Source organism: Buteo buteo, chromosome Z (assembly GCF_964188355.1).
Source record: "Buteo buteo chromosome Z, bButBut1.hap1.1, whole genome shotgun sequence".
Lineage (NCBI taxonomy): Eukaryota > Metazoa > Chordata > Aves > Accipitriformes > Accipitridae > Buteo > Buteo buteo.
This window is the reverse complement of record NC_134204.1, coordinates 57,930,722-57,953,646: the sequence shown is the minus strand read 5'-3', so window position 1 is coordinate 57,953,646 and position 22,925 is coordinate 57,930,722. Positions and strand designations below refer to the sequence as shown.

The 22,925-nt window shown below is 40.2% G+C and overlaps 1 protein-coding gene and 1 long non-coding RNA gene across 4 annotated transcripts in view; one reads left to right on the top strand and one right to left on the bottom strand.

The window, feature by feature from the left end:
- Window positions 1-22,925, top strand: part of RNF38 (ring finger protein 38) — a 126,243-nt gene that overhangs the window by 47,708 nt on the left and 55,610 nt on the right. For all 3 annotated transcript variants that reach the window (XM_075020245.1, XM_075020246.1, XM_075020247.1), the window contains exon 2: window positions 17,716-17,786. In XM_075020245.1, coding sequence (XP_074876346.1) covers window positions 17,716-17,786 — 71 coding nt within the window. The remainder of the gene's footprint in view (window positions 1-17,715; window positions 17,787-22,925) is intronic.
- On the bottom strand, window positions 1,433-22,914 carry LOC142026843 (uncharacterized). The gene is made up of 3 exons (XR_012648936.1): window positions 22,297-22,914; window positions 21,572-21,680; window positions 1,433-3,341 (listed from the first exon to the last, which is right to left on the bottom strand). It is a non-coding gene; the product is annotated as an uncharacterized LOC142026843 (long non-coding RNA).

The window sequence follows — 22,925 nt, the reverse complement described above, 5'->3', positions numbered from 1 at the left end:
AATGAAATTAGAAGATTTCTTGTGTACATCTGACAACAAATACCAATGTGTGCACGCTTTCTGTCCACCTTTAAATGGGACAGAAAAAAGCCTCAAACAAAACCCTTAGACCACTACACAAAAATATGTTCACATAACTACTAGGTTAGATTGGTTTTAATTAATTCAAATTGCCAAGTAGGATACCTATTTGAATTATGTTTTTCAGTTTAACTTTGGAGCATTCATCTAAAGAAAACTTGAGTCTTACTAGTTAATAACTATGGTATTTCTGATTGAACGTAGCTTTTGTACATTTGCTAAATTTTGTGAGGAAAGGAGGTAGCTTACAGGCACACTTAAGCAATTTATGTAGCTAGCATTTTATTGGCTTCTCGTGTTCTGCAGTTTACAAAATTAATCCATTCTATGGCTGACAGGTTTCTAATCTGTGTGTTGGATATGTATCAAAAGAGTGCCTCTGTTAACATTTAATAAACTTGGTAAGACTTGGTAGCCTATGGAAGCCAGAAAGATAGGCCAAAGAATTTCTATATTTTTAAAAGAGAAAAGGCAACAGCATGCGAAAAGAGTGACTGATTTAACCATACTGGAAAGGTGCCTTACTGCTGTTCAGTAGCGCAGTGTGGGGTTTTTGCTGACATTGAAGAAGAAGCCTACTTAGCCCTGGAAACTTTTCACCTCCTTCCTAGGGCATATGGTTGTTTTTACAGCATGTATTCAGAGGGGGTTTTCTGTCTGTTAGTATTGCTGGAGAATGTAAAGCGAATTATCTGCCCTCAAAATAAAGGAAGAAATGGTATGATGAGATGAACAGACTGGAGCAGCAGGACATGGTGTTTGGTGGCATTTGCATTAACTGTTGACTCTCTGCCTTTTCAAAAAGATACAGTGAGGTATGATAGGGAAACAATTTAATGTGATTTGTTTGATTTTTTTTAATTTTGAAATTTAATTAGAAGTTGAAGGCCCTAGAAATGAGGGAGTGGTACTACTTGAAAAGGGAGTTCTTTGTGTAGATGAAGTATGTGTCTAATTCCCTGGTAGCTGAGCTGGTGAGAGTACAATAGTTCCCTGAAAAACAGAAGAGAGCATTCAGTTTTTCATAGCTTTTTTCCCAAATTGTGACATGTTAGATGGAATTTTTCCAGTGCAACATTTGGGAAGACTTCAGAAGAAATACTCTGCTATCTCTGAGGTCCAGGACACACAGAAATGCATTTGGGCTGGTTAGGAAAGTCTCTTGGAATATTTCTTCATGAGAAATTTTCTAGTTATGTAACATGCTCTTGGGATTTGAAACTTGGCAGAGGCCTGGACTCTTGTGGCAGTGTTCTGACTTACCATTCCCATGGAAATCCATTTCAATTAGAGTAAAGAAGAGCCTTTAAAAATCAAAGTAATCAAAAAAGAAATCAGGATTCAGAAATGCTGGAAATTGAAAGCAACAAATGTGGTGTTTTCTGCATATCTGGTTGCTGGCTGATTTACTTGTAGTTTTAACTATAGGTTACAACTGTAATAACTCTGTCCTGTATTTGCACCGGAGCTAAAATTAGGAACTTTGTATACCTGATGATGACCTTTCTCCTCAGAACAGACAGTGTGGAAGAAGAAGGTTTTGAAAATGAGCATAGTGTGGACAAGAGCAAGTGGCATGTAGATGGTGACAGGGGCTGGGAGCTGTGGAGATGCCTAGGCAAAGGTAATTAGAGGGAGTAGTTGGGAAAGGAATACCAAGATGGGACGAAGTATGTGGTAGTGCATCTTATTTTTCAAAGACAGAGAAGAAAAAAAGAGTCAGAAAAAATTGCAGCATGTCCCCATGGGAGGCACAACAAATTAGCATAGAATTCCTGTGCTGTAAAGCTTGGTGTAATTTGCTTACTGGATGATACTCCAAAAAAGCAGAATGTGGTTTTCCAGAGAAACATTCAGATGTGTAGATGTCAAATTTGCTTCTTGTTTTCTCAGAATCTTTGCCTCATTGATTACAATGATACTGCTGCTTGCGATAAAGCAAGTTGAGGTTCCTTGGAAAGTTTCTTTCTTTGTGAAAACCCTATCAGATTGAGACATGATATATCTAGAAAGGGAGGAAAACTGTGATATTGTGGAATTGAAATCTCTATTATTACTATGTATTTTCTATTATTACTTTATAATCTCTGTATTACTAAGTATTTCCTTTAATTTTTAAAAAAGTTGGTGTGGTGTCTCTGGCTGCTAATGGCCTTACTCTGCACATATAAGAGGAAAGGGACATAAATAAAACACTGAATGTTAACATGGTTCCTTCTTGGAAAAAAGACTGGGACAAATGCTTACTAATTGGAGCGAGACCAAGAAGGACAGGAAGAGAGAAAGTTATTTCTTGGACCGTCAAATATATATTAACTTCTTCATTTTGTTTGGGCAAGTCACTCCTACTAGTTATTAATGTAAGTTGCAATAGTAAGCACTTAATCAGCTTCAGGGAGATGGGGGTTGTGGAAAGCTCTGTCACATCCCAATTTCTCAGGACGACGACTCAGGTTAGCCGATTCCCAGGTCAGGGTTGAGGTGAAACAGCACCAGGGATCCTTTAACTCACAAAATGCAACTTTTATTCACTCGCAAGAAGAATTGGCATGAAATTACGTCAGTAAACTGTGTAACATGGGCTAACCATATGTCACCAAACATATACTACAAGCCTTGCTTATTTGGGGATCACTTCAGGGAAAAGAATAAAGAGAGCCCTCCCCTTGAGTCACGAGGTTCAGGGTGGACACCCTTGCTTTCTAGACTTCTCCTCAGAGAGGAGCCTAGGGGCAGCTGGATCCTCTCCTAGTCCCAGACTTGGTCAGCGGTAGAGAGAGAGAGAGAAGACAAAGATTTCACCAGTCCTGGGTCCAGCATTGGTCTAGCCAGTTGAGGGGTCCAGTTCCAGAAGGGTGTGCCTCCCTGGGGCCCTTTTATAATCTCCTTGCCCCTCCTTCGGGCAGGCACTCAAACTCATTAGACTTATTAGGTGTCGTGCACAGTCTATGCATCTAGAATCTTCTTGACTTTGGTGCATGTGCAGTTTGTGCTTTCAGGACCTTCAGGAAACAGGTCGGTGAGCTTGGGGAGTAACTTCTCCCTCCCTGCAGACATCACCATTGTTTGACCTTTCTTCTTGGTGCCTTCATCATGAAGATGATTTCTGTATCAGCTCTTCACGCGGCTGCTCAAGATGGGGAAGTTTGGCTTTCGAAAAGTGCGATCTCACTTCCATGGGGCCCTCTCTCCCAGCCGCATCTTCCTGTCATTTGTGCAGCCTCAATGTTTCCATAGAAACCATCTTCTTTACCAAAATTCTGTAAGGAATGTTTGAGACATTAACTGTGCTTCCGTCAGGCTGTCACAAGCTCATACACAGTAACAAAGTACTACTTTGGCTTCTCTGGCTTCTCTCTGAGACCAATTTTAATTGTATTAGGTTTTCCCATTTTAGTAGGTGAGCTGTCTTTAGAGAGAGATTGGGCTTTCCCTTGAAATAATTTCCTAGAGATGGCTTGATCATATGCCTTTAACCATGCTTTTGGAATTGATCCTGTTTCAAACAGGTATTTGCAAGGTCAGTTCCTAAGTAGGCAGTGCCTCATGGTTACCTTTTGCTTTATGGCTAGATTGAACATGCAGTGAAAATTTAAAAAAAAAAAAAAAAAAGAAGAGGTATATTTAAAATTTTGGTTCCGGGATTTCGCTGACATTGTTTCATGATAAAAGTAGGGAACTGGAAAAAGTTAGTCATAAATGCATGCTCTGGATTGCTGTTTCCTATCGGTGTTAAAGGCTGCATGAGTCAGACAGCACTCTGACATTTTTACCACTGAAGCTTTCTCTTCTCCAGGCTAGACTGTGTGGAAGCTTTAAGGCTTTTTTTTTTTTTTTTCTTTTTAATTCCCTTAATAAAAAATTCTTTGTCTAAATTAATGCTGGGTTTGGTGGGTGATGCCAGAAAGAAAGAGGAGGGAGGCAACAAGCTAAGGTTTAGAGTTTAATGTTTAAAGTTGTGCTTCTGTGTTTGTTTTTTGTTGCAATGATGACAAGTTTATGTTGTAATGGTGACAATAAATTTAAGCCAAAGAAAGCACTTTATTCACTGCATCCAAAAAGAAGTTGCCAGACAGTTTGTATAAGCAGTCTTTGATTTTTCAGAGTCTTAATGAGATTCTCAAGAGAAGACGAATTTCAAGAAAATCAGTTTAATAGTCTAGTTACAAATAGAGAAGAACAAATGGCTTGAAATTTCAGATAGCTTTTGAAAAATAACTTTCAGGAGACTCAGAAACTCAAGACAGCTGAATCTTCAAAACAATTAATATAAAGTCCTGCAAGGATGGGAATAGAGCAGTATGAAGGGTATCCGTGTGCCCTTATTTGCTCATACCTGGCTTTTAATGCAGTTGTGTTGGTTGCTTCAGCTCCAACACAGCTGATAATAAAAACTGAATTCCATGACAAGATTAATTTATTTTTTTTTAATGCTTTGTGGCTTGCCAGTTTTATTTTTGTGTTCTAGGATTGATTTCCTTTCAGTAAAAGTCAGCCTTGAGTTATTGAAATACTTGTTTTCTTTCCTTTTATACCTATTTACATATGCTTTTAAGTAACTATGTTTGGATATCTTTTGGGCTTATGGTACTGCTGTTAGCTTCCTTTTGTGAATTGACAAGAACAGGAAGAAAGTTTCCTTCTTTCTGGTGGATACTGAACTTCCTGAAGGAGAGGCTTTATCTGAAAAGACACTGCTGTGTTTTGACTCCTGGATAGTATTTTCTGTGGTGGCTCTCACCCCACTATATGGCTGTATAAATGAATGTTACGCTTCACTCTGGATCGGCATCAAATGTGCATACACAGGGTGAGAGCATTCTCTACTGGTCTTGTGCAGGAGGACACCTGATGAAATAGCCACCAGGGAGCAGCAAGGGGATTGTGTAACTAACCGCCAAGCAAAGCTGCCCCAGGGGCCGGACACCATAAACTGGAGATGCTGTTCAGAGTGTGTTGGCAATAGTGTCAGTCTTTTACAGATTTTTAATCCAGAAAATGAGGTTCTTTTTCGTTTGTTAATGAATTATGAATTCCTTTTGATACCTATCAGAGATAATTGTAGGAGCTGTGAATCTTAATGTGTAGCAGAGGAGAATAGAATGGAAAATAAAACACTGCTTGTCTTTAATCTCTGTGTCTCAAAGCATCAACCTTTGTCTCTCAAGTATCACTTTCTGTGTAGGTAAGTCTTCTAAGACTCCTGTAATACAGCACCTAAGAGGAAGTATGTTTTTGTGCTGTAGCAGCAGAGATAGAAGCTGCAATTTAGCTTGATACCAATTCTTCAGAAAATAATCTCAGAATGACTTTGTTATGAGAGAAGATCTAAGGACAATACTGCTCAGACAGGAGGAACTGATTCTTGTGTTGTACATTTGGTTCAAGCACCTGACTGCCAAGTCCAGGGAGAGTAACCTTTTCTGAATCTGTAGACCTTGTCCCCAGCAGCATGGCAATGATCTGCGGAACATATGTATAGATAGATCGCCCCTTAAGAAACATGAGCTGATTGTGGGAATAAGGAGGTTTTTGGAAAATTGTTCCTATCCCCACACAAAGGTTGGCATATGTGTTAGGTGGTATTTCTATATGTCCAGGGCGTAGTTGAGGTGGTTTAGATTCATGTATCATATAAATATATATCATATATATCATTTATATGTCATATAAAATATCAGTAATCCCACAGGCACTTTTATTTCTTTGCTTTCTTTTGCAAATACCCTTTTAAAAAGGGTAAAAAGGAGGACCCTGGGAATTACCAACCAGTCAGTCTCACCTCCCTGCCTGGTAAGATCACGGAACAGATCCTCCTGGAAGCTATGACTAATCATATGGAAGACAGGGAGGTGATTAGAGACAGCCAACACAGCTTCACCAAGGGCAAGTCATGCCTTACTCATCTAGTGGCCTTCTACAATGGAGTGACTGCATCAGTGGACAAGTGAAGAGGTACAGATGTCATCTATCTGGACTTCTGTAAAGCCTTTGGCGTGGTGCCACGCAATATTCTTGCCTCTAAATTGGAGAGATTTGATGGGTGGCCTCTGGCTCAAGATCCATGTGGAAACCAGTAACAAAGTGGTGTCCTTCAAGGGTCCATACTGGACCAATACTATTTAATACCTTCATCATTGACATAGTAGGATTGAGTGGAACCTCAGCAAGTTTGTGGATAACACCAAGTTGAGTGGTGCAGTTGATAGGCTTGAGGGAAGGGATGCCAAGGGATGCCAACGAGACAGACCTTGACAGGCTTGAGTGCGCCAATGTGAATGCCTTAAAGTTCAACAGGAACAAGCAGAAGGTCCTGCACCTGGGTTGGAGCAATCCCCAATATCAGATTGGGGGTTGAATGGATTGAAAGCAGCCCTGCAGATAAGGACTTGGGGGATAGTGGTGGAAGAAAAATTGGATGAGCCAGCAGTGTGTGCTTGCAGCCCAGGAAGCCAATCCTATCCTGGGCTGCATAAAAAGAAGTGTGGCCAGCAGGTCGAGGGAGGTGATTCTCCCCTTCTACTCTGCTCTCATGAGACCTGACCTGTAGTACTGCATCCAGCTCTGGGGTCCCAGTACAAGAGACGCATGGAGCTGTTAGGGGGTCCAGAGGAGGGCCACAAATATGATCAGAGGGCTGAAAGACCTCTCCTGTGAAGAAAGGCTGAATGTGTTGGTGTTAAGCCTAGAGAAGAGAAGGCTCTGGAGTGATCTTATTGCAGCTTTTCAATACTTAAAAGGGCGCTTGTAGGAGAGACGGGGGAGAGACTTTTTACTCAGGCCTGCAGTGATGGGACAAGGGACAATGGTTTTAAACTGAAAGAGGGTAGATTTAGGAATATAAGGAGGATATAAGGAAGAAAGTTTTTACGATGAGGATGGAGAAACACTGGAACAGGTTGCCCTTTTTTGGGTATTGTGGAGAATTGTGGGTGTCTGTAAAAGGAACTAGGCCTTAAGCCTCATTGTTTGAAGACTGTTTGCTTTGTTGCATAAGACTATTTATATTAGACATATAACTAATTATTAGAAATTGGTTTAGGGAAGATTAATGGAATGCAGGTACATATAAAACAATATCTATGAGTTGCTTAATTGTTTATAAGACTCTCACTTCATGGCTGGCTTAGAATCCAGTCAAGCTGAATCAACGGAGAAAGGATCATACATTTTAGACCTAAGACATGAGAGTAAGTGATTAACTTTAGAATAAGATAAATTAATAACATAACCTGAGTAGTTTTCTTGGAGACCCATAGTTACCTTTGAAGTGTAAGAAGATAAGTGATGAAGGTGACCGGACTTTCTGCCCCTGACCACCAATCCCAGAAGAACTAAGACATGAGAATGGAGAATGGATGAGATAATATGATGGATGATATCGATATGAGAACAGAGAATCAACTGGAAAATTACAGAGACTTTGGATTGGGACAATGGGTGGCAGAAGTGTATAAAAGATTTGAAAACTTTTGGAGGGGTGCCATTCACTGCGGTGGTGGCCCAACTCTGAGTTGTGAATAAAGCAAACCTAGAGAAACCCACGTGCATAAATTCTTTAACAGTGTCCTGTCATTGGAAGTGTTCAAGGTCAGGTTGGATGGTGCTTTGAGCAACCTGATCTAATGAAAGCTGTTGCAGCCCATGGCAGGGAGGGTGGACTAGATGATCTTTAAAGGTCCTTTCAAATCCAAACCATTTTATGATTCTTTGAAATTAGCTTGTGCCCTGTTGAATGTAAACCACAGTGAATTTCCCTGGGGACTACTTGAGCAGTCATCTGATGGAGGGCTTGCGGTTGCAAAATTCTTAAATGGTCTCCTAGTCTCGATTTACTTGCATGTTTGACACTTGAATGAGATAGCAAGAAACAGTGTGATTTTTATGAACTCAGTTCATCAGAGACAGGAGGATACAAAGATAACAGAGAAGGAATGGTCTAACTCTATCCTGTAATCAAACTTATCTTTGAACAGCTTCTATTTATAAACAGTGTATACTAAATACTTATGATAGAAGTTTTACACTAGAGTGGCAAAGCAAATGGGAATGATGTTATAAACAGTGTCATATTGTATCCAAATTGAAGAAGTGGCTTTTAGATTTATATTTTGAAGTAGGCCTTGATTGAAAACTAAAATGCCATTTGTGGGGGGATAGTAGAAACCTGGTAACAGATGCATAATTCTAGCAGCATTTTTTCTTTTAGAATAGCCTTATAATAACAGACTAGAACTTCCTCTATGGTATCACTTTAGGAAGATCACTTCTTAGCCTCAGATCATAAAAGTTGTCCTCAGAATAGAAAGTGACTTCCTACTTTTGGCCCAATAGTTAAATAGCTTATTTGACATGAATAGTGCTTTTACCTTACTGCTTTACATAGTTGGTTTTTGTCTGTGTCATATTATTATGAACCAGACATAACAACCTGCTAACAGATTTTGTTGACACTTTGCTGTGTAGTCTCATCAGTTACACTCCATCTCCTGACATTTTGAGTACTAACAGTTCTGGTAAAATAGTGATAATGTGTTTATGCGTGTAATAGTACTTCTGCATTAACCTAATTTCCTGAAGGTATTATTGCTGCTGTAAAATTTTTCCCTGGGTGACTTCTTGCTGAACTGCTACTTGAATAAGCAGTAAAAAACTGATCCCCAGAGCAAAGCATACAGCTGTCAATAAGCTTAGGGGAAATGTTCCTTGCTTTTGTATGTGCACTGTAAAGATATGAAAATAACAAATTTTAAAATACTAGTTTTGCACTTGCATGAAATCCAAAATAGAATCTGAGTAATGTTTGAGATGAAAAAAGGTAACAGTAAGGACTTACTTCTGATGTGTTTCAATATTTTTTTAAATAACAAAGTTGAATGTTGAAGAATGTTCCAAAAGTCTGTTTCTCATGTACAATAATTTCATTTTTGTAGGGAGTTTTACAGTGCATAGAGACAGAATTTATAAAAGTAGACATGAATTCCCTAACACCTTTGATGTCAAGAATTCTTTAAATGTTGGCAGAGATGTTCATTTTATTTGAAGCCTGACTGAATGTCAGTTATTTGCCCTAGGCATGCTAGTTATATATATGGTTTATGCATATAAATCTTGTGTGGAAATTATTTTAATAATTTGGCAATAAAACTTTATATGCTCATTGAAAGCCTTTGCTTATCCAGTAATGCTGCATTGTTAGTTGAGGAAAAGTTTTCTGATGTTGTACTTGATATCTGACTTTAGCTGCAAATCTAGGGTACATGGGCAAGCATGTTGCTGATGGGTTGGGTCCCTGAGACACTTTAGTGTGGAAGTGACTCAGATTTCCACACAGACACGTGCTTACCTTAAAAATATGCAAATCCTTTCAGAATTTGGACCATGCAGCGTGAAGCTGGATGGCTACCAAAGCAGTGGCCTCTCCCTGTGTGAGACTGCTACAATACAAAGGGGGTGAAACGGTGTGGTCAAGCCTGTGGGTTACCAGTCCATCTGAAGCATAGCTGTTCCCACTCTTCACTAGAAAAGATGGAGCTGCTAAAATTAATGCAGAAGGAGGACGGCAACAGCTAGGCCACAGTGGTTTCCTCTATGAGGTGATGGGGCCATTATTAGAAGTTTTTTTCCAAGCACAGGAGAAGAGTGTGTAGATGGGGTTATATTCCAACCACTACTGTGAGGGCCATTTTGTGGACAGTTCCTGGAGTAAGCAGTCCAGTTTGTATTTGTAAATTTAAATCATTACATTTAAATCAGATGTTCTTTGTTTGAAGTATTGAAGTATTTATGCAGACTTGTAGAGAGAGACACAGCAGAAACCTCAGGTAAAAAGTTCCTTCTTCAGTACTGATTTATAGATGAGCTTTGTTTATGAAGCTTAGAGGCCTGCCTCAGTATTCAGGCCTTTTGCTGTGTTAAAGTAACTTTCTTTGTTCCTATTTTAAGTTCTGCCATTGTTAAAAATATATCAGACATTAAGTTTTTAAAATACAAAGTCTTTCCTTTAGGTTTCTTTCCTGTTCTCCTAAAACATCTGAGAGGTGTCATTCAGTCAGGAGTGTGACTGGAAGGTCTACCTAACTTACATGAAATAAACATGGGCCCAGATTTCATTGTGAGTTTACAGTTGTATCATTTTCATCCCATTTCCTGCTGATTATTAAGCATGCAGTGTATTTTCCTGATAGCTGAAGGAAAAGCTGAGGGGGCTTTTCTTGCAGACTCTTACCATGTTTTCTGATGCTTAGAAAAGAAAAGTTTTCACCGGGTATGTGGAATTGAGGACAGCATCCCTCAGCTGGGCATTATGGTGAGGAGAAGGGGCTGGCAGGTTTACCAGTGAGGCTGATGAGGCAGCAGGTGGACAGGGGAGACCACAAGTCAGAAAACACCAGCAGACCTATGCTGTCTGCAGTTGAACAAGAGCATGGATTTCTTGGCAGGCAGAGGAAGCACGAGGAAGGGGAGAAGAGAAGTTTAGGAGGCATTTTACTTTTTTTCTTGTCTAGTGACTTTAGGCTGCTTCCTGGCTAGGATGTCATCCAGAGCCTCTTAGATATGTGTACTATATGCTCAGGAGTTGCTTAAAAGTTAACAATGGTGTGCCATATCACAGAAATGAAAAATATTAGCTCTTCCCAGTATGTAATAAATTCTTGCCACAACAGAAGTTAAAATGAATGCAAACCTCTGGGAAACCTGGAGAATTTCAAATTTAATTTATAAAAAGAAGACCGGAGGAAAAGAAGGAAGAATGGCAATTCTAACATGCATTATATGCAGCTTGCACAGCTGCAACCCCCAGGCAAGATACAACATTTTTCTTCTTCATGGTCAGAGTTGCATGCATAGGAAGAAAAAAAAATTGGTAAGTGCTATAATACTGTTAATTTGTAGCCATCTCATACTTGACCAGCCCAAGTAGCTGTATCATTTCTTGAACTCACCTCTAACTTTTTCATTGTAATAGCAAAATACTCTGTTTACCTGTTAAGTAACTTCTTCACTGCAGTTTGAAAGACTCTTGAATTAGAAGGAACATCTAAAATCTAAATAGTGTGTCGCAAACAGAGGAGTATTGTTGACTAGCAGATGATGGACATCTGCAGGAGTGGTTTGCATTACTTTCTTTTGGAAGTTTAGGCTCCTGGAACACCTCTTGATTCTTTTCCTTGCATCTTTTCAAGTAGACTGGCCATCCATGGTTGTATCTCACCAGAATATATATACTCTACTGAACTCACAGGCTTTTTAAAGGGACTGGTTGATTAACTCCACTTCCATGCATTTGCTACTTTGCAAACTCTAGCCTGCAAATCTAATACTTACCCCAGAACTCTTCTGATTATGTGTCCTGGTTTAACCCCAGCCAGCAACTAAGTGCCATGCAGCTGCTCACTCACTCCCCCCCCCCCCCCCCAGTGGGACGGGGGAGAAAATCAGGAAAAGTAAAACTCATGGGTTGAGATAAGAACAGTTTAATAGAATATAAAAAGAATAAACTAATAATGATAATGATAACACTAATAAAATGACAACAGCAATAATAAAAGGATTGGAATGTACAAATGATGCGCAGTGCAATTGCTTACCACCCGCCAATCGACACCCAGCTAGTCCCCGAGTGCCGATCCCCCGCCCCCACTCCCCCCAGTTTATATACTAGATGTGACATCACATGGCATGGAATACCCCGTTGGCCACTTTGGGTCAGCTGCCCTGGCTGTGTCCTGTGCCAGCTTATTGTGCCCCTCCAGCTTTCTCGCTGGCTTGGCATGAGAAGCTGAAAAATCCTTGACTTTAGACGAAACATTACTGACCAACAACTGAAAACATCAGTGTGTTATCAACATTCTTCTCATACTGAACTCAAAACATAGCACTGTACCAGCTACTAGGAAGACAATTAACTCTATCCCAGCTGAAACCAGGACATTATGCAAGTTAGTGAGGCTCAACAGCACCACTCTAAAGTAAGTTTAGTAGTACAGGTGGCATACACAGATGTTTTCCTAGTCAGACTGGTGCTGGGGAGGGGAGGCAATGAGTGTACTAATCAGTATCATTCATTTAAGCGATGAGATACTTCCAGTAGCTCTGAAATGACTGAATTAAAAGGACTGAACTACCACCTCTTTTTTCCCTTGGACTAGCATTGTGTAAGTTTGGACTGTTTAATATTGGCAGGCATGAAGCAGGCCATTCAAACCTGATGTTGATTCTCATTTATTACAATGCACACGTTAGGCAGAAACCATGAAATTCTGAAGATTCTTTTTGCTGTTCAGTCTAATACATGGGTTTAGAAGGAAAACAATCCCTTTCCTGTCATAGCTGGAGAGTGCAGCACTCTTTCTTTCTTGCTTATTACAAGAACTGATGTTTGTCCCGGAGTTTAAGACATAATGTTAAGCAAGGTATCTCACTTAGACTTCAGAAAGCAAGTGTGTCGTGGTTTAAGCCCAGCCGGCAATGAAGCACCATGAGGCTGCTCGCTCACTCCTCCCACAACCCCAGTGGGATGAGGAGAAGATATTAACAAAAAGCTCATGGGTGGAGGCAAGGACAGGGAGGGATCACTCACCGGACAGGGAGGGATCACTCACCGATTATGTTCACGGGCAAAAACCAGACTCAACTTGGGGAAAAACCAAAATCAATTTAATTTGTTACCATTCAAATCAAAACAGGATAATAAGAAGTAAAACCAAATCTTAGAACACTTTCCCCCCACCCCTCCCTCCTCCCAGGCTCAACTCCACTCCTGGTTCTCTCTACTTCCTCCCCCCGCGGCACCGGGGAACAGGGGGTGGGGGTTGGGGTCAGTTCATCACACGTTGCCTCTGCTGCTCCTTCCTCCTCAGGTGGGGGACTCCTCACTTGTCCCCTCCTCCACCGTGGGGTCCCTCCCACGGGAGACAGTCCTTCACGAACTTCTTCATATAGAACTGCAGCCCATGGGAAGGACTCACGTTGGAGAAGTTCGTGAAGGACTGTCTCCCATGGGAAGGGCCCCCACGATGGAGCATGGGATGGCTGAGGAGTCCTCCTCCCCCTGAGGAGGAAGGAGCGGCAGAGACAAGGTGTGATGAACTGACCCCAACCCCCATTCCCTGTCCCGGGGAGGAGGTGGAGAGAGAACTGGGAGTGGGGTTGAGGTGGGAAGGAGGGAGGGGTGGGGGGAAGGTGTTCTAAGGTTTGGTTTTACTTCCTAATATCCTTGTTTTGCTTTGATTTGTAGTAAATTAAATTCATTTAGTTTCTTCCCCAAGTTGAGCCTGTCTTTTGCCTGTGACCATAAGTGGTGAGTGATCCCTCCCAGTCCTTACCTCAACCCATGAGCCTTTCTTTATGTTTTCTCCTCAATACCACTGTGGCTGGGGAGGGAGGAGTGAGTGAGCAGCTTCATGGTGCTTTGTTACCAGCTGGGCTGAAATCATGACAATGTATTATTCCAGAGGCGATAGCAGCATCGCTGGCGGGCTCAGCCTTGGCCAGAGGTGGGTCTGACCTGGAGCTGGGGAAGCTTCTAGCAGCTTCTCAAAGGATCCACCCCTGTGACCACTCCTCCACTACCAAAACCCCACCACACAACCCCAAAACAGAGTGAAAAATAATTTAACTGCATTTGAAGTGGTAAAAGACAAATTCAAGTTTGTCCTTGAGTCTTTGAGACTTTGTGTGTCTCTGTACTACATATAGATAACGTGTGTACACATGCCCACACATATATACACAAGCACATATGTGTGCATCACTTGAAGGGCATTACTCTGTACCCTGTCCTGATACTATTAATGCTGAAGGGGTGGCTGATCTGATGTTTCATGGATGCCTATGGTCTTTTAGATGTGTCTCTGCGTAAATTGAGGCTACAATTTTGTCACCTAGGTATTAGAAGCTGTGAGTCTGAGTGAACAAGCTGACTGTTACAAAGTGCCCTGTTACTTGCACAGCAGGGAGACTACTTTGGATCCTGGGAGAGAGAGTTCAGGCTGGGATGTTGCTTGAGGAGATGATGGGCCTTAGACCTCATAGTTGCATCTCCTGAACACTGCAGCAAGGAAATGCATTTGGGAACATGCTGTGGGCAGTGGCCCACATGCCGCATTCTGTTGCTTACATAGGAGTCTTACTGGCATTTTTCACCACTCTCAGTCAGCTTTGTAGCAGAGGTAATGCTTCAGTCAGAATTAAAGCCTTGCTTGTAATAGCCCTAGGATCTGCTAGCCCTAAGGTGCAATTAGTCTTGAGCTGGTCTGAAATTCAGTGTAAATTTGGGGATATGAAGGTAGTTTAACTGAGTTTTTATCTACTGCCTGCAGTCAGGGCAATGTAAATTGGTTTATAGTTCCTTGCAGTCCTCCAGCATTGTTTCCCTGTTAAACCACAGCTGAAAACCGTTTAGTGATGCAGATTCTGACTGTTGATCTTCCTTGCAGGTGGGTGAAAGATGATTAACCTTTCTTCAGGTCTGTCTCGGTGTAATCTCTTTCTCAGAAAGAAAATGCTTTAAGAACATGATAATTATTAAAAACTGCCCAGTTTGGGGGGCGGGGGGGAGATGACTGTTAAATAAAATTTAAAAAGTCAGGCAAACTAGGATTTCCTGTCTGTATAACTCAATATTATAGATTGCACTGTTGTGGTGCAGAGCCTTTAGCTGGTAATCCTCTGTGTCGGTGTCCCCAGATCTGTTACCTCTGCTTGGCCCCATTCAAGGGACTGCATTATCAGTGCTGTCTTTCAAAGAAACCCTTCTCCAAGGCTGCCTGTAAAATCTTTACTTTTGACAGTTAAGGGATTGTGTCTTATATCTTGCTATTGTACTGTAGGGTATTAGTAAGTAGTTGACCAGAAATGAAACAAATATGGTATGAAGATCATGATAGAAGCTGGGTTTAATTTTTTTTTTTTTTTTTTAAGAAAGCATTGCTGTACCCTGTGCTAACTGCATTTGGTTGTCTGCAGCTCTGTTTATAGAACAGTTGAGTATGATTGAAACATGTAGATAAAACCCAAGCTAATTTTTTTCTTGGTAATGTAGATATGTTAGAATTGAAGCTATGGCAACATGAAATCTAATGGGCTGCCCAGGTGTCCTATGTTGTACTTACTAACTTAAAGCTGTACTATTGCAGCTGTGTTGCTTCTGCTGGTATCCCTTATAGCTAGAACAAAGCCAATTTATCATTGTGATTGTGTATGTGATCACTGTTCCTGTAAAGCCTATAATGTAGCCTGTAACACAAGGTCCACATTTATGAGTTTAATTTAGTAGAGAACAAGTTTTAGGTGATGTTGAAGTTAGATGTAGGCACTGCACCGCCTCTGGAAATTTCTTTCATTATCCAAATGCATAGATGCCCAAAACAAGTTTATATGTATTTGCTGTAATTTGGCAGAACTGAACTATTTTAATTATTTGCTGCCTGTCTTTTTTATCTTAGACTAATCCAAGAGGTCATATTTTACTTCAGTTCTGCCTCTGGGGTAACACTGTGTTAAGGATAAGGCTCAACATCTTTCTGCCCATTACCCCATAACATTTTTAGCTTGCCTTTCAGCTTGAATTGATTCCAAATTTCAAGGAAGCATATCGGTGTTCCTAGTGAAAACACTTGTGTTTTGTACCAGTCTAAATCAAATGGGAAGGGAACTTTGCATGTTTTGAACAGTTTAAAACTGGTCCTCTTTTCCCTTTTCACCCTGAAACTTCAACTATATAGTGATTTCTTCTTTGTTCTCCCTTCCTACAAAAATACACACTATAAGCATGCTGTGCTGCTGTTCAAGGTAGAGTCAATGACCCCTATGGCAAAATAACTTCTTTTTTCTGAAGTGGCAAGTCAAAAAGAAGCTAATTTTATGAAGTTCTGTGTTTGGGGCCAAATTTTTGTTGTTGTTCTTAGGTACAAGAATAATTGTCCAAAAATCAGCTTGTGCGTTTGTGGGTTTTTTTAAGTTGACAGTTTTGTCTGAACAGGCCAGCTAGCCAGCTAATTCACTAAGAACTCAGGAATTCAGTCTTTACATCAGCATTAACAAAAATTTCACCAAGGAACCTAACTGGCATTCCTTATGTAATTTTATGACAAAAGTCTTGATTGTGCCTTGGACTGTATACTGATCAATTTACAGAGGGGAAGTAATGTTTTGTCCAAAATTATCAGTTGGAGGTTAAGTGATTTTTTTAATTATTTTTTTTTTCCCCTCAATGAAAAGAACTAAATCAATTTTCATGTTTGCCTAAGAACTATAAAAAGAACTAAATCAGTTTCATGTTTTTATGTGTCTTGTTGATTGTGTTACAATCAGAAAACGCCCTCAAGCTGTCTGTTGTTGATTTTTCTTTTCCAGTATTCAGTTTACTGCTTCTTTCTCTTCTCAGTACGTTATTTCTTAAACTTTGTTGGTGGCTTTAAGGTAACTCTGGCTTGTCAGAAGTGCAGAGTAGTGCAGAAGTGCAGGTGAATTCTCAGAAGCCAGAGTTCTGCTGCATCATGATCTCCAGCAACATTTTAAACAAACAAAAAAAGTCTAAACAACAGCCTATGGCTGGCTGCCTGCTTAAACAATTATCTTCTTTGATCAGTTCTGTCCAGGTCCAAAACAACACATGGACTGCAAAGCTTTATGACAAACTTTCCCTGGGGAATTTACTGTAAATGTTACAGAATAGGACTACCAACATTTCAAAATTATAACAGAAGGACCACAAGAAACTTGTGGAGAAAAGTTCTAGGTAGATCTTCTGTAAGGAAAATCATGAAATGGTGTAGCTTTACAAATCAGAGTCGTCTTTTCTCCTTGCTTCTTAAGAATTGTTTTGCTCAATATTTGCAGGAAGAAGTCATCTTAGGGAAGTATAAATTCAACAATAGCAGTTACCCCACTCCTGTACTTTCTGAGCAAGGAAACAGCACATTAAATAAAACTTTACAGTGTGAGTAAGAGTTCTGTAAATCTGTTTGAGAATCTGTATGGATAGAGTCAAACATTAGTTTTGTCTTCCTCCTTGGCCAGAAGTCTCAGGACTGGGGTAAGCCTTTGTAGAGATGTGCTGTCCCTTTTTTCCTAGACGTAAAGAAACCTGTGGAAGGACCTTAAGCAGGCAGAAATTCCACTGTAAACAAGAAGGGGTATCGTTAAAACTTTTCTGCTTTGACCTTGGATTTTTCCACTCTCTTATTCTTAACATAGCACTGGAAAGACTGCTGTTTTGTGGCTACCCAGGGTGCTGAAATTTTCTGTAGTAAAGGATATGGGACAGGGCTCCACTGCCTAAACATGAAGTGTGTAGCTTTTCCTTATTTATATGTGTGTGTATGTACTTCACTCCATATGTTTGGTTTAGACTGATAACTAGTTCTAATTTTATTCTGTTAAATGTTTAGAAAAAATATGTATGTGAAGACATTGTTGGTAGACTGTGCAAAATGTGCCTCTGATGCTTGTTTCATTACCAGAATTGCATGCATGACTTGTCAGACATAGCTGTTTGGCAACTAAATCTCTCTTCTGTGTGGGGAAAAAAAGAATGTTTGCTAAATTTGTCTTTTTTTTTAGCTTTCACTGGAATTGGGTTATCATTTTAATGTTTTTTTTTCTTTCTCTCCCCCCCCCCCTTTGTAGGTAGCATTGGTACATCCTTTCAATGCCACTCAATCCATCAAGATCATATTTGTAATGATGACGGTGACAAGGTGAGGCTTACATAAATGTTTCCTTCACAAGATGCATATGCATTGGGGTTTTTTATGTATTGCTTTTACTATACAATCAGGTGTAGCAGTCAGTTTTCAGAGTTACTGTTTGAACTGTCTCTAGCATATTAAGAAATATATTTTACTCAAGACAATCCTTTAGCCAGTTAAGGAGAAATTTGTCTTTAGTACTGTGCTTTTCTTTTTGCTTGTATTCCTTTGGTATTCTAAACATTTGTGAATTATCATATTGACACCCTCAGTTAACAGAGAAAGCAATGGTTTTGCTACTTTTTAGGTAAAGTAGGATGTCTTCTTGCTTCTGACTTTAGAGGTTAGAGCCTAGCTAAGTGTTCAAAGGCTTTTTGCAGTAGCTGTATTTTCCTGTTTTGGAGCAGGGAACTTAAGATTTTATAGATAGGAAGCTTCTGTTCAGTGCTGCAGCCTTAAAATACCAACCTGTCTAGTAGTGTGCAAGCATTTTCCTAACCTTTTTTTGACACATTCTCAGATTGGCTTGCTTTGAGGCAGTAGAGTGCTGGCTGTTAAATGTTCAATGATATTTGGATCAGTACTGTAAGTGTGGCATACAAAGGGAAAAGTTTTGACATTGAACTGCTTGTGAGACTTGCTTTCATGTTCTTGTTATTGTTTATGGTTTTACCTTAAGCCTCACTGTCTGTAAATAATGCAAATTGATTAACATTAGTTCAACATGTAACATGTATCACATTGTTTGCAAGTATGCCACTTTATAGTAAACTAGCTTTTTGGCTTGATGTGCCTGGAAAAGGGCATGTATTTGTCAAATTTTAAGTGATCTTTCTTGGAAAGTGGAATGCAACCTGCATGACAATGCTTTGGTAAGTGCACAAATCCATGTGTTCTGAAATCGTGGATCAAGTTAATTTTATAGTTGTTCCAGCTTATCCTAGAGCTAGATTCGTTTTCAGTGCAAGTTTCTTTTACAGCTCTGCTGCCTTCTTTTTTTTTTTTCCCTCTCACTCTGTTTTCCCTCCTTTTTTAAAAAATTTAATTTTATTTTTAGGTACCATCCTAGATTTGGGGGCTGGTTTAACCTACAGGTATTAGTCAAACATGCTATCCAGAAGATGGCTAAATTATTTTAAGTTTCCAGTTGATTAACTGGTTAACTATTTTCAATAGTTTTCACTGCTTTGGTTTTGGTCCTTGTGCCCTCTGTTCCTGGAAGATTCTTGGGTAAAGAGCAGGTGGGGGAAATGTCATTTCAGAGCCATCCTAGTGCACCAGCTAAACATTGGCATTCCCTTTTAAAATTCTTCCTTTTCTGTCATTACATGGAAGATCACCTCTGTGTTTGATTGTCTTCCCTTAGTTTTATTTCATGTCAGGGTAATTAAAACTGTTTTAAGTTTTGTTGCAAATTCTGTTTGTTAGGTGCTTCACAGGTTTGAGGGGAGGGAGTAGGAAAGGGTGTGGCAGTTTATGTGCTTTAAATTTCAGAAGAGTGCATAGCCTTTTGAGTTGTTTGGCACACTACCTGCCTCCATATTGATAGAAGAACTGGGCCACAAATTTACTTTTTTGTGTATGTCAGGATGGTGGGATTCTGCACCAAATGAGAATTCCCAACTGAAGAGCTGACTAAAGTGGAGCTAGTATAAAAAGCAGAAAGAATGTGTTTTAGGTATATTTCAAAGATAAGTTTTCCCTCAAAAGTCAATTTTATTTGGTAGGAGCTTTTATTTTTCTGTCAGAATACATGAAGCTGTTTGCCTTGCATTTTATAGGAAATTCTAGTTGATCCCTTGATTAAAATGACCACTTGTTTGGCAAAACAGTGAACAATCTTCAGAACAGACATCGGTGCTCTTCTCAGATATGCCACTGAACTCTGTGCTCTTGTTTTGAAAGAAAAGATAGACCACTAATGCTCAGTTAGTGTCCCTGGGGGGTATAGGCCGACTGGATGTCTGTTGTTCTGGTTTTTAATTTTTTGAAGGGCTTGTGTATATGGATCCACTTCTTTTTTTAATCATAAGTAGTGCTTCCTAAAGTAGTTGGTTACAGTACTAGGGTACAGCTGCAATTCTTTACCACTCTCTGCTTTTATTTCACATATGCCTATGTTTTTGTGTCAGTTTGTGAACTGGTTTTTAGTTTCCAGTGTGAATTACTTTGAAAAAGAGAGTTCTGATTTATTCTGCCATTACTAAGAGACAGCATCTGTTCATTTTGGTAGGAATATCATTTAAAGGTGAAATGCCTTATTTCACTGATTTATTTATCTAAAAATTTTTATTAATTGTTAGACTTTTTTGTATTCATACTAGAAACTTTATGAAAAGCATGCCTTCAGAATAGTTTGGCATCTCTTTGATTATTCAATACGCATGTTTCAGTGAAATAATTTACCACTCTGTGCCTGGCTGTGTGTAATCAGTTTTTGCATTACAGGAGAAATGTAGAGGATATTATTTGAGTCGCAATCTGCATATATTTTACAGTAGGTTGTCCACAAGCCCAGCCTTCATTTCCTGGACAACAGCATGACAAAAGTTCTATACCACACATGCTAAGGGAATGTTGCAACCTTAACGAAAACAATTCCCCGGCTTCCATCCCAATTACTTGATTTTGTTGACTTGGCACATGAGAACTTGAATTCATGTTCAGTGACATCAGCAGAAAACCAAAGTCTAAGATTTTTCATGTGTGGCCTCACTGCATTAAGGATGTGTCACTGTTGAGAGCATTATTGGCAGTACCAAGAACCCGTTTAATTTCGTAGCACCGAAACTAGTACTTTGCCTCTTCTTTTATAAAAAGATCTAGTATAGCACAGATACAGAGTAAATTTCCCATTTTACCTGGTTTTGCAAAGTTGTTATAATTGAGGTACATCTTAAAATAATTGCTGCTTTGGAGGTGGGAGCTTTTAAGCCTCAGTGCATGAGTCAGGGGACCCTTTTTACATGTTTGTAATTTCTTGGATTTTTCTTTGAAGTGTAACATGCTGTATATGTATAATACCTATGATTTTTAAATGAATGAAGTACTTAAAGCTCGAATTGTCATTCTTAAAATAGTAAATAACAGAACAGAATAAATTTCTTTACAAAGCACAGCATTTAAGGAATGGTATTTGTAACAAGGAACTATTATTCCTTGGAATATTACTTCGCTTTAATGTCCAAGCAGTGGTTTCCTACTAGAGTAAAACAGAAAGATAGATGCAAGTATATTATCCTGCAGAGCCTTTCAATCATATTCAGTTTATTTAGCTTTAAAAATACTTTTTGTCCTTTGGGTGCTTGTTTCACCAGTGGCGTACTTTCATTAAAGGACACTTGCTTAATTTGAAAAGAAACTCCAAAGATGCAACTCTTAACTACTCCTGGGACATCTCTTTTCAGAGATGTCATCAAGTTACTTATTCCTTCGTTCTCATGCAGTTAAAAAGCAAATTGACCACCCAGTAGTAATTAGAAAATAAAAGCACCATGGGACAAATCCAATGGCATTTTTTCACTACCATTAAGGGGTTGGAAATTACTATTATTTCTAAATATTTACCTTGCTTTACTCCTTTTTAGCTTATTTTCAGTTATTTTACTTTCATAGTATTATTCCTATTAGACTTGCTTTCTTATAGAATGTAAGGAATTTATTTTTGCTTGGCACTTATGACCGAAATACATAACTACATGATTTGATTCACTATTTCTAACCTTTGAATTTCTTAGTTATAGTTAGTAGATCTTCCATTTCTTTAGTAATTTCTTGTTCCTGAACTTACTCACATTTGTCTGTCTCGATGGGCACCCAGTCCTCAGTCTGTAATCCAGAGGGCTGTCAACTCTTCAAAAAGATGTTTTTCACAAGAGGGGAAGTATTTCACAAGTTCTAATTCTAAAAAAAAAAAAGATCCAGTTCTTTGTTTCCCTCTTTGGATAGTGCAGTTAGGTAGGATAAGCCTAACAGACTCATCCATAGCTGAACTCAAAATTAATCAGGAATTCAGATATTTTAAGGGCCATCACACATATTTATATGTGCTCTATAAAATATGATTATATGCGCCTCTTGTGGGGGACGACATGTAGAAAAATGGGAATATTAGAAGGAATTTCTTTTCCCCCCTCCACTTCCAAAACTGGAAAAAATTCTTGTCCAGTTAGGACAGCACTAATTTATTCCTCTTGGTGCGTGTCGTCTGCCCCTCCCCCTAGTTAATTCTGCTTATTCTTACTGAGTAGAGTCATACCTTTTTCATTTCACATCTGGCAGCTGCAAGAATGTAATTTACTGATTTTAAACCACTTTCATGCCTGGTGAATTGTCTCCTTTAGAGCATTAATTCTTTGTATCTACAGCAGATGGTTTATTTTGTTTTCCTGGATCACATTTGGGGAAACATTATTAGACTGAAGTAGAGAGAATGGAGGTAGTTTTGATAGGTGAAAATAGTTAGGGTGATGACATCTTATTTAGGGGGAATAGCTTAAGTAAAGCAGTTCTCCGATACCTCATTTGTTCCCTTTGCTGAGCAGTTCTGCATCAAGAGATAGCCTCCCTGTAGCACTGGTAGCAAAAGGCTGATCGTGTTTCTCTGATGACTCATCAGAGGTCAGGTGACGTTGCTCCCGTGGGTTTTGTTGACTTTTTCTAGTCGGTCTCACCCCCTCCTGCGCATCACGAAAGCAGATGAAAATCCAGAGCCCCTAAGTATGAGCTGGGCAGACGGCAGGCGGCCGTTGTTGAGAGGCTCGATGGCTTTTACGATGCTTCGTTTTTGAGAAGAGAGCCCCTAGTGCCCCCCGTTCCGGCGAGTACCCCGCCGGTGGCGGCAGCACGTACGCCCCAGGCGCGGCCCTCCCGCAGGCCTGCTTCCCGCCCGCCTCTCGGGGCTCCTTCCTGCCGGGCCCTTCAGTCCCGCGCTGCCCCGCAGGCTTACCCGCAAGCGGCCGGCGACTGCTCGCTCCGTTTCGTTTAGAGCGGCGGCGGGCGGAGCAGCGTCGCGGCGGGGAGGCGCCGTCGGAGCGGGAATCCGCCTGGCCCCGCCCCGCGAAGGGACCCAGCGCAGGCGCAGCCCCCGCTGCTGGGGCGAGAGTACCGACCTGCGCCCTGCTTCCGGCCTCGCCGCTGCGTGGGCAG